This window comes from Silurus meridionalis, chromosome 20, assembly GCF_014805685.1.
Source record: "Silurus meridionalis isolate SWU-2019-XX chromosome 20, ASM1480568v1, whole genome shotgun sequence".
NCBI classification, from domain to species: domain Eukaryota; kingdom Metazoa; phylum Chordata; class Actinopteri; order Siluriformes; family Siluridae; genus Silurus; species Silurus meridionalis.
Genome location: NC_060903.1, coordinates 13,817,426 through 13,829,008, shown reverse-complemented (window position 1 = coordinate 13,829,008; position 11,583 = coordinate 13,817,426). Strand labels below are relative to the sequence as shown.

At 37.9% G+C, this 11,583-nt stretch overlaps 1 protein-coding gene across 1 annotated transcript; it reads right to left on the bottom strand.

The window, feature by feature from the left end:
- Positions 1-451: 451 nt before the first annotated feature.
- Positions 452-10,881, bottom strand: ppp5c (protein phosphatase 5, catalytic subunit). The gene is made up of 13 exons (XM_046877211.1): positions 10,776-10,881; positions 7,918-8,159; positions 7,159-7,306; positions 6,955-7,076; positions 6,038-6,103; positions 5,805-5,903; positions 5,113-5,218; positions 4,885-5,027; positions 4,110-4,197; positions 3,973-4,013; positions 3,366-3,544; positions 2,540-2,621; positions 452-1,654 (listed from the first exon to the last, which is right to left on the bottom strand). Exons 1-13 carry the CDS (start codon positions 10,840-10,842, stop codon positions 1,592-1,594), a joined length of 1,446 nt encoding a protein of 481 aa, XP_046733167.1. The 5' UTR covers positions 10,843-10,881; the 3' UTR covers positions 452-1,591.
- Between the last annotated feature and the right edge of the window lie 702 nt (positions 10,882-11,583).

Sequence of the window (11,583 nt, the reverse complement as noted above, 5' to 3'; positions counted from 1 at the left end):
GCAATCCTGATCAACAGAAGTAAAACATAATGGAAAATCAGTGGATTTGTCAAAATGTACTGTTTATAATAATCTAGGTTCATGTTATAGCTCATCTTTTTAAAAGCACTTAGCTTCATTTTTGGGGGGAAAAGAAAAATCCCCCCATCTAGTGGTCACACCTACAAACTACAACATGGCATTTGCTATCCAACTGTTTCTGTAGGATTTAAGATTTATACTATGAGTACTTTGAAAAACTATGAAAACACATATATTGCTTCGGCAACGAATTATAATGAGCGCAATAATGCCCGAGAACGTTAATTCAACCCGTGTGAAACTAAAACATTAAAGCATATAAAGCAATAATGCGCAGAAACGGTCTGAAAACACACTGTACTATAGGAATGAAAAACACGACACAAACCCAAGAGGTTCACAATAAAAAACAGACTGCATTACTAGAATGGATCTTTTTTTTTTTTTTTTTATTCAATATTTTTTTCCAAACATGTACACGGATTTTTTTCTTATTGTTACAGTATATACTGTATATACATACACATTTGTGTATATAACCATCTAAAAAGTCAAGGGCATGGGATATGGCTGCTGTGCGTTTTAAGATTTCTAAACATCAGTCATGTTCTGTCACAAATCCACACTGGCGGGAGAGGGGGGTGGATTCAGCTAAACAATCGTACAATGGGGTGGGAAAGTAGATGTGGGACTACAGCTATCTCCAGTGCACTTCAGTCGAGGGAGCTGGGAGGACGAAAACACGTGTTGGTGCTGCTGCCAAAAGATCAGAGTACAAGTGACAGTGGAGGAGCTTCACAATACTGAAGAATATGCGTCGAGTTACACATATTACTACAGGGAGTAGACTTTAGTGTGAGTGGTGCATGATTTACAGTCGCCTCATTGATCTCATTTATACGATAGACGAAAGCTCGAGTACAAATGAACCCAGCTCAATCTACAATACCGAAAGAGAGAAACCTACACATGAAGGCAGTTGATTACAAAAAGCTAAGTAGCACAGGGTGATTTTACTGCTACAGAATCACAGAAACACACATTGTTGTCCCTCCCAAATAAAAAGAAAAAAAAAAAAATGATGAATGAAGACTTGATTTCACAGGATGACTTTTTATATTCTGTTTCCTAATTTAGGATCTTAATGCATCAAGCGGCTCGTTGATTTTCTTTCTAATGGCGGGGTGAAAACCAAAATATACCCTCAGCCATCTTGCTCCAAGCCGTTTGCTACGCCTGACCCCAGGTCTTTGGTACAATCCAGCATTTTGTGTTTTATAGCTCAGAAATCAGCTGCTAACACTGGATTAAAATCCTAACAGATTTACACCTATGAAAAAAATGGAGGGAAAAATAGAGAGAGGTCTTGTGTTTTTTTTTTTTTTTTACGCTAGGCGCACTCAAGAGTTCGTTTCCCGGCTAAACCAAGAAGCACCTGATCACTGAGTGCTTGTGTGCGTTTGAAGACCAATGGCTTGTGGAGAAAAAAAGGGAATGACAAGTGTGATGTGTCTGAAGGGACTGATGTGGACTTGAGAGAGTAACAGCTGCTAAGAGATGACTGGAGCCTCTACATCATTCCCATCTGCAACAGCGAGTTGGCATATGCCATGGGTTTAACATTTGGATGAGGCTGTGGAGACAGAGGAAACAGAGTTAGTCGTTTAAGTATATCGCAGTTAGTAATATGGTACATGTCTTGCAAGTGAATAAAACAAAGGGAAAACAATGAGCAATCAGATATTGATAAATATATACCATATATGTGTTACACAAAGTCATCTTTTGAGCATTGTTAATAATCTATAGTAAATGTACAGAAAGCAGTAAACAAACTTCATTCTAATCCTCCAACACCAAATTACACATCAAATAAACAGTTAACAACAACAACAACAACAACAATAATAATAATAATAATAATAATAATAAGAAAAAGAAATAAAGGAAAGAGGAGGAGGAGCTTGGATCTACAACCACCACATCATTAATAATCATTTTGGGGTTTTTTTGTGGGTTTTAGTCTGTAAATTGTATGACAGTGTTCTAGCACCACCTACTGGTTGATATACAAAACGATCGTTTATTGCTTTTCCACAACACAAATTTACTGACTACAAAGCATGAAATCTGAGAAAGCAGTCATTGTATTGGGAATTAGAATTGTTAAAGCCTTGTCTGATCTAAATCCATGGTCGAACAAATACACTGCACTCAAAGCACCTTGCCCTGAATGATCAGTTTAATGCAGTGGTGAGGAAATAATTTCTGAACAAAAAAAAAATTAAAAAATTAACAGATAAGATGCTACACCAAACGACTCGATCATTTACATCAATTTGCACATATGACAATGTTTACATGTTCACTTACCCCAAAAAGCTATTGAATTATAGAATGGGACCTACCCTAGATGACTATAAGTGACTATAATACATACAAAATCAAAAACGTCTAATAATTTATATTTATTCCACTTTTTCGACTGTACAGTGTGGTTAAGAGTGAAAATACTAACCACAGCAGTGAACTGGTGGAATTCAGGCTTGAGGTCAGATCCCCTGAGGTGAATGTAGGCTCCCTTGTTACCCATCTGGTCACTACAGGCAGAAAGAACGATGCATTACATCACAATAATTCTCCTAAACAAATCTTTGACATGTGCGCGCGCACACGCACATGCACACACTCTCTTAAGTATTGAAAAACTGATGTCCCTGATATTTCTTGAATAATGTAAAGCAGACAAATTTTAAAAGAAATTGCAACAAATTTTAACAGGACATAAATACACAATCCTTTGAATATTATCTCGTTAACACTTAATCCAGCCTGCCATTATTACGAGATCCAAACCGGACAAGGCCAATGGTCATTATAATGCATTTTCATTAACTCATTAACTAACCTTCTCTTTTTTCCACAACACTGGTGAGACACCAAAGACTTACAATCATAGAAAGTGTACACCATATAGCAAAACTTAAAATACAAACTTGAATTAATGAATAATGTGAGAATAATAAGAGCAGAAGTGGTTGGGGGTTTAAACCAAGCCAAGCTACCATTTTTGGGGGGCCCTTAAACAAGGCCCTTAAGAAATGTGGTTATATGCATCACTACTTCTTTCAAAACAATTATTGATACAAAACCATACCATCAAATTTAACTTGGATTTCCTCTGGTATACAGCAAATTGTTTTACAGATTATTTATTACAAATGAAAAACAAAACAAAAAACAAAACACAAATTCATGTCATGCTTCGACATTTCATCTTGACGAATGTAAGAGGCAGCAGGAAATTTGTACGTTAAGAAAAAATAAATAGACAAATACTATACCAGTAATTGGGTGCGGAGAACACCGTGATGCACTTCCCTGAGTGAGTGACCTCATAGCCCTCAGCCTTCACCTCGTGACTGCGCACGATGTACTGCAGCTTGTTCTGTTCTAGGAAACGTTCCGTTACGTCGGGCCCGAACTGACAGCTCACGCCACGCTTACTGATAGACCGACCGTTCTGAAACACATTTTGGAATAAACCTTCAACTTGTGCAACCAATGACGCTGTGAAATTCCTTTGGTCATAGCACTGTGTCACTCGAATATCTCTAGAGAGACTTCATATATTTATATGGCATCATCTTTTTATATAATCGTCCAACGAAACAGCATTTAAGCAACAAATGAAAAAAAAAAACTAAATAAGCACTTATTACATAAAGTGCTTACATTTTATTTGATTTCCTATTACATTTGTATTTATTAATAATTAGAATATTAGCATACTGTTTAACAGATTATTATTAATATTAATTTTGGACAGAAGCATAAAACTGGTAATATGGATAGTTTTATAAGACAATATATAGTAGAGGAAAAACTATATCCCACAAGCCATTTTAATATTTGAACAGACATGGTTTTAAAATTGGAACGCAAACTCACCTGCGGCTGAGGATCCGACCACAGGAGATCGCACATTGCACCTGAACAGTTGAAAGAGGTGATAAATTAGTAGTGGGCAAAAAAACAATAAAAACCACAATACAATAGTTTGAACTCGTACAAAAGGAGTTTCCTACCTGAATCTGGAGGCTGTCTGTTTCTTTCAATCTTTCGAAGGTCATCTAAGGTCACGCCATCTTCACTAAACAGTCCTCCGTGCATTACCTAAAACACATGCAAGACACAAAGTCATTTAACCACAATAACAAAATACAGATGTTACTTAGATTTTTCTACACCTTCATTTCAGTCAGAATTTATACACTGCCAGTGTTCAGATCAGGACCAGGGATTCTGTTTGGGTCACAGCAAGATCTCTTTCTCTATTTTCGTTTCTATCTATTTTCTTTTGCCCCACGGCACGCTGAGGCGCACAGTCACAGTTCAAAATCAAATAAATGGATGCTTTTTGTAAGATATTGTTTTAGGATTGATCATTATATCCACATGTGGGTTTTCTCAGTGTTCTCCGGTTTTCTCTCTAAAGCATACAGTAACTGGACTGACTAACCCAAATAACCTCTGAGTATTAAATGAGAAATAAAGAGGCTTTTACTTGTTACATATACAGTACCTCACATAAATGAGCACACCCCTCAAATTTCCCTGCTTGTTAGAAAGATGGGGTCTGGAAAGGTTGGCTATGATTGAGCGCCCCTGTAACAGAGAGGGTTAAGGGCCTTGCTAAAGTGCCCAATAGTGGCAACTTAGCAGAGACTGGGCTTGAACCTTTGACCTTTGATTTCTTCACAGTTCCATTAAGATATTAAACTAATCACAGACCATCCATAAAGAATTCCATGTTCGGTTGATCCATGGACCAGCATAAAATGCACACGAACGGTTGCTCACCAGCACTTTGTTGTTGATGCACTGTGCGAGGGGAAGCCACTGAAAGACCTCACTGAACAGCTGGAACATCTGCGCCGTGTACTTGGCTTTGACCTCACCTTCGAAGCCGTACATCTGATTCATGTTGTCTGTTTCGTGATTACCTAGGGAGAAATTGGACGTTACTCGCTTACTCTGCGTAAATATGTGCGTGCATGGTGATGTGAAATGCTGATGGCAGGTGCACACCTCTGAGTAGGTGGAAGTGGTCTGGGTAAAGGAGCTTGAAGCCGAAGAGCGTGAGAATGACCTCCACTGAGAAAGAACCACGGTCCACAAAGTCACCGTTGAACAGCTGCAGCTTGTGGTTAAGATTTCTATACGCGATAAGCAGGGTGTGAAATACATCAGGACCGCAGTACACAAGCAAACAATGTTTTATTAATTCCCCAGAAAAGGCACAAGTGCATGCAGTTCAGCTACTAGTCTCAGGCTACAATGTGAGCCACACTATTTTAAACTAAGTGCACTAGCTAGATCTTTAGATTGCGTAGTGCTGTAGTGGGGAAGCATGTTGTTCACCTGTACATCACATGAACGCCTCGAGGAAATCTCACTACGCTAGTACAAATTGTCTGCAGACACTTTTCCTGCCTAGAGAGAACAGTATAGTGTTCTAGAAAGATCCTGTAGTTCCTCTTGGAATTTTCTCAATCCACATTCTGCTTGGATCTGATTCCCAGCATTACCAATGGTATAAATCCACACTAACGTTTTCTTTTGTTAAAGAGCTCCTCCACCTACTCCAATTGTCACTTCAAAGCTTAAACGCTGCTTCTGAATAGGATCCACTCAACATGACTTCGGATCTTGCGCACTAGTCCTAAATAAATGGAACAAGCATTTACATTACATGCTTTGAGAATGTACTTAAAGGATACATATGGACTGGTCGGAGATGGTAAGCCGTTCAGTTCAAAAATGTTAAGGAGGTCATAGTATTGGCCGTGCGTGTCCCCACAAATAGTTATTTTCTCTGTCTGGAAGAGTTAAAAAGAAAACAGCCACCGTATTAAGTCATTTGTGAATATACTTGTAGGTAACAAAGAAAACATTTTAGACCTAATCACAAAAACACTCATGCTAAACCTTTAGTGTTCTGTTAATTTCTTACCTCTTTTAACGTAATTTCAACAAGACTGGGTAATTTGGATAAAACATCTTTTACTTGCACCAGGATCTGAAAAGGAGTGAGGAGTCGATTAGTCTTGGTGTTTGTTAATCTTAAAGCAGTGCTGCTAAAGCTTGAGCTCCTGTCATTCAAGTCTGAACTATTCATTTACCAAAGGTTGTGTGTTTGCACAATTTCGACAGCATAGCAGAAGATTTGTGAGCTGATCTGAACTGATTATTATTATAATAAAAAAATGACAGTACACTATTTAGCAAAAGAGAGCAATTAACAGTACCATAATGTATACAATTTACAGTGTATACACTATATTGCCAAAAGCATTTGGTCACCTGACCTTTCCTGCTATATGTGGTTCTTTTCCAAACTCTTACCACAAATCTGGAGGCACTCAATTCTACCGGACATCTTTAGTACACTTTAATAAAATTTTGCATTCACTTGAACTTGGAGTACCCAAAACCTGTTCCAGTGTGGCAATGCCCCTGTGCACAAAATGAGCTCCTTGAAGATCTGGTTTATATGCTTTGGAAAGTGAGATCTTGAGTGGCCTGCTGTAGAGCTCTGATCTCATCCCTACTGAACTAATCTGGGATGAATTGGAACACTGACTGCACCCCAGGCCTCCTCACCTGCATCAGTACCTGCCTTTCATAATACCCCTGTGGCTGATAAACACATATATCCATAAGCACACTCCAAAATCTTCTCTGAAGAGTTTGTCTTCTCTGAATTAGAAGAGCAAATTGGGGCTAAATGTGGAATGCAATACCGTACTTATGAACAGGTGACCCAATACTTTTGGCAATATAGTGTATGTGACAGCAAAATGGTCATTTTATTTAAAATAAGAACAGCAAATTAAGAACTTGATCCTGCCTCAAGTTGTGAGGTTTTACCTGGTAAGCACACTTCCTGTGCAGTTTCTTCTGGTCCTTAAACCACTCCATCAGCTCCTGCATGAACTTCAGCGTGACCTTACCATCTTCCAGTTTAGGGCCGACATACTCATCCTCAATTGCTGCCAAGAAAATAGAGCATTTATACCAAAATATGATAAAAGTATGCATGTTTCTCACACACATTCTGCACCTACTGCTTACTCATGTTCTCGATGTCTAATGAATCCACTACTGATCGCTTCAGTTCATCACTAGCGATGGCTCTCTCGAAGGCCTTCTGCTTTACGATCTTGTTGCACTCTTGATATTTCATCTTGGCGTCCTTATCGTTGGGTCGCACCCTCACTACCTGTTCACGACAAAGAGGGGAGCAAACGCAAGAGTGCAAGTTTTGAGAAACAGTACATCGTTGCTCAAACACTTTATATGACTTTAAGCAAAATATCTTTAGTGAATACATGAGTATTACATGAGTATAAGGTAAAACAGCTGGAGGACTGAATCATATATAGTGAATATATGCAAATCGTGCCCCAGCACAAATCAATTTAAATCAACACACAGCTTGCACCTGTAGAAATATATATTTTTTTAAATCTTGTGCCTTACACATGTATTTACTACATGGCCCTGAGACAGACAAAGTAAATGTTGTGACTCTATACAGAGTAGATATTAAAATCTATGTATTTAACACTACTTTTTTAATTCATATTATTTTCCTTTTCAAATCCTCAGTGACTTTTGCACACTATATGCTATAATGACCTCGCTCTGTGACTTTGTGTGGTCTTCCACTATATATATATATATATATATATATATATATATATATATATATATATATATATATATATATATATATATACACACACACACACACACACACACACACACACACACACACATACATATACACACACATTTTGGGATATCATCTGAAAGATTTGAAAAACATACCGTCTCATAATCTTTAAGCGCAGCCTTGAATTTGCCCAGTGCCATGTTAGAAGTGGCACGCCGGTAATAGCCCTTGATGTAGTTCTTGTCGATCTCCAGGGCACGGGTGGCATCTGCCAGGGCATAGCCATAGCACTCGGTGCGCAGGTACGCCAGGCTCCGGTTACTATAGTAAATGGCATTGGACGGATTCAGCTCCAGCGCCTCCGTGTAATACTTGATTGCATTCTCGTAGTCTTTTTCTGGAAAGAAAGAGCCAAAGAATGAATCACAATCTGCCTGTTTGGAGTCACCTTTCTTTCAAAAGACATTACAGAATGCGGATGGAACAAGATGCTTTTTGTTATTGACACAATAAACATTTGGTGCAGAACAAAGTGCAAACTAATGGAACCAGGTTTTGATGATGGACACATACTTGTGGGGCAGTAAATCCCATCAATGAGAACAGCTGGGCTGACACCAGTCTGTCCCATTACATACTGCATGTCATCTAAACCTTTTACCTGGTTAACTAGTTAGTTGCGATAAACTTGCTTTGCTTGGTTACTGTGAGGACATTCATTTGTGATCTACATCAGGTGATCTACAACAGCTGGTGCGCAGAACTCTGTCATTTCAAAACCGTAAAATAAACACAACCTTCTTGACAAGTAGGAGGTAAAGACCTTTAATGTAATCAGATGCTGTAACCAGAGTCAATGCAAATTTTTTTTTTTACCACAACGTGCTGAATAGAAACTTAGCTGTTTACATAAGGGGGCAAAATTGTCAAAGTAACAAAGTTTAAGAAAACAGGCAGAAACTCTGATTAGCTTTCACAAACAAATTATCCATTAAACTTGATATCATTTTCTGATTCAGTTATCAGAAGGCCGCTGTGATTACAGGCAGCACGAGAAAATTTCACGTTTTACATCGAAGATAAAAGTCAAGTCAAGTTTATTTCTATAGCGCTTTTCACAACAGATATTGTCTCAAAGCAGCTTTACAGAATTTTAAGAGTTAAAAGATGAATGGTGTGTCTTTATCCCTGATGAGCAGCCTGAGGGTGATTGTGATCCCTTAGATGTTATGAGGAAGAAACCTTAAGAGGAACCAGACTCAAAAGGGGAACCCGTCCTCATTTGGGTGATATCAAGAGTGTGATTATAGTCTTTAAACAATACAGAACACTGTCGAGTTAATAATCGTCATATCGATACAAACTGAAAGAAAGCAGGACCAAGTCGTAACATTAATCAGGCCGGCTGATAAAATGAGGAACGTTAATTATTATATTGTGGCACCTGTCAAACAATGGGATCCATTAGACAGCAAGAAGACAGTCGGATCTCAAAGTTAATTTGTTGAAAGCTAAAAAAAATGTGCAAATCTAAGGATCTGACTGACTTAAAAAAAAAAAAAAAAAGAGAGGAAAAAAAAAGGGCAAGATGACTCATATGGACAACCAGGTGTGTTTCATCACTTAAAAGGGGACAAGATGATACACGGTGCACCACAGTAAGCAAGCTGGCAGAGTCGACACAAAGCTCTATACATTGTTCTGCAGTGAAACCTTTGGTCCTGGCATTCATGTGCATATTACGTTGGTGCGGCCCAATTACACGCCGACATAGTAACATTGTTTCTATACACAACACTGTATACAACTTCTGTACTACTGCACAAACAATGTACATATTGCAATTGTTATACCTCTCTACACATATTGTGCCTTACATACATCTGCACTATTATTGTATATATCTGTATCTATATATAGACACACATTTACATATATTCAGTGGACTTGTATATTCAGCTTTTAAACATGTCTTTATGCTATATCCTTATCACCTTTTTGTACCTTTACAACAGTGTCTGCACATTTTTCCCTGTTATAGACTTTATTCACTGTACATATGTTTACATGCTGTACATATACTTACATATTTAATTTGCACTTGTCATTTTGCACCATTGCTCCTTCTGGTAGAGGCTAAACAGCATTTCGTTGCTGTGTACCTTTACTATGCAATGACAGTTCTTACATTCTATCAATCTATCTATCTATCATCCCCTGGATCTCAATCTGATCACCAATTTGTGGCTGAACTGAATTAAATAAGTCTTATTCATAGAGGCAGCAAGTCACAAGATAAAAGATCTGCTGCTCAGCACACCTTTAGGAGGTCCTATAAAGGTCCAGGTGCAAATGGTAGCACAAAGGAGACCAACACAATACCAAGCAGATGGTTTTAATGTCATGGCTGATCGGTGAATATAAGGGTTGTACAGTAATCAGTAAGAGGAGGATCGGCAGAAGATTTTGGAAGCTTTTTTAGGGTTTTAGCCATATTTAAATGATTCTAAGATATAAAGCTATAATAAAAGCCCTCGCAATATGAATGAATGAAAGACACTCTTAATTTGAACTGATCTGTTATTGTACAGCCAGCAAGCAAAATCTGCTGAACCACAGTGTGTGTCAGAGTACAGATACTGAATAATGTAAAGGAAACCAGTTGAGTACTGGAACACTAGCAACCCAGCACCAGTCTCCATCATGTCACGCTAGTTAGCACGTTGGCTAATAAACACCACCACGTTACAAACTTAGGTATTCAAATACACAAGTCAAACCCGTTTGACGACAAGTTAATATTAAAGAGAGTTACAGAGCACCGCGATCTCGTGGTGGATTTCCGCTACCGGCATCGTGACTTCAGAATTCTCTAGCAAAGGCTAACTATACTGCCTGACACATGCGCCATGCATTCCGAGAACACAAACACTTTCTGTCTCATAAAATGCCACAGATCTGCGTCAAGGTGGAACAGCCATTCCTTTTTGACTGCCATGCGTTTTACCTTTACCTTTAAAGTAATTATTTGCCTTCTCCTTGAGTTTCTCAGCTTCAGCACTCCGCTCCTCCTCCGCCATTTTCTTACTGTCGTAATCCGTCACGCTGGTCGTCAAAAGTCAAACGATGGTCGTAAAAAAATGGTAGTTTGCGACACCTCGTTTTCTGCGATATAAGCAGCTAAAAAAAAAATTATTATTAATAAAAATAAAAATAATAATTATTATTAATAATATATTATGATTGGTAGTAGTAACCCATAAGGAACTCCAACTAACTAACTAACAAATAAATAATAAACAAACAAATGAATTAATTTTATATAAGCAAATAAATAAATACAATATTTTTAAAATGAAAAATAATTAATTTAAAATTGTTTTATTAAATATTTTGAATAATTTGAATGAATACGACAGGAAAGTTTTTTGAATCTTAATATTTCGTTTAATACTTGTAATATTTCCTCAAGGTCTGTAGGGGGCGCTGCATCTCTACATTGTGTTTCAATTGATCACTAAGAATGAATCTAAACCACATTCATATAATAGGTCAGGCCGATTACATGTGCTAACTCAAATGTCTTTTGTCAAATCCTAACTGATTTAGGTTTTTTTTATTATTCACATGTGGTCTTTTGATCTGGGCTGCAATTCCATTTTATTTACACTTTCTGTACAGTTTCCCTCACCATGTGGCATTCTTGGAAATTAAACAAAGACGTTTGGGCCCAGTGAAAGCTGCTTAAAGGGGCCAAAGTAGTGCAGGTGTCCAGTGTTACTCACAAACAGCCTTGTTACACACAAACACACACACTGTCC

Excerpts from the sequence above, each read along its gene's own strand:
- ppp5c (XM_046877211.1), bottom strand. The coding sequence starts at position 10,842 with ATGGCGGAGGAGGAGCGGAGTGCTGAAGCTGAGAAACTCAAGGAGAAG. Across the intron at positions 4,014-4,109 it reads CAGACAGCCTCCAGATTCAG|GTGCAATGTGCGATCTCCTG; the intron begins GTAGGAAACTCC and ends TCAACTGTTCAG. Across the intron at positions 1,655-2,539 it reads TCCACCAGTTCACTGCTGTG|CCTCATCCAAATGTTAAACC; the intron begins GTTAGTATTTTC and ends CTGTCTCCACAG.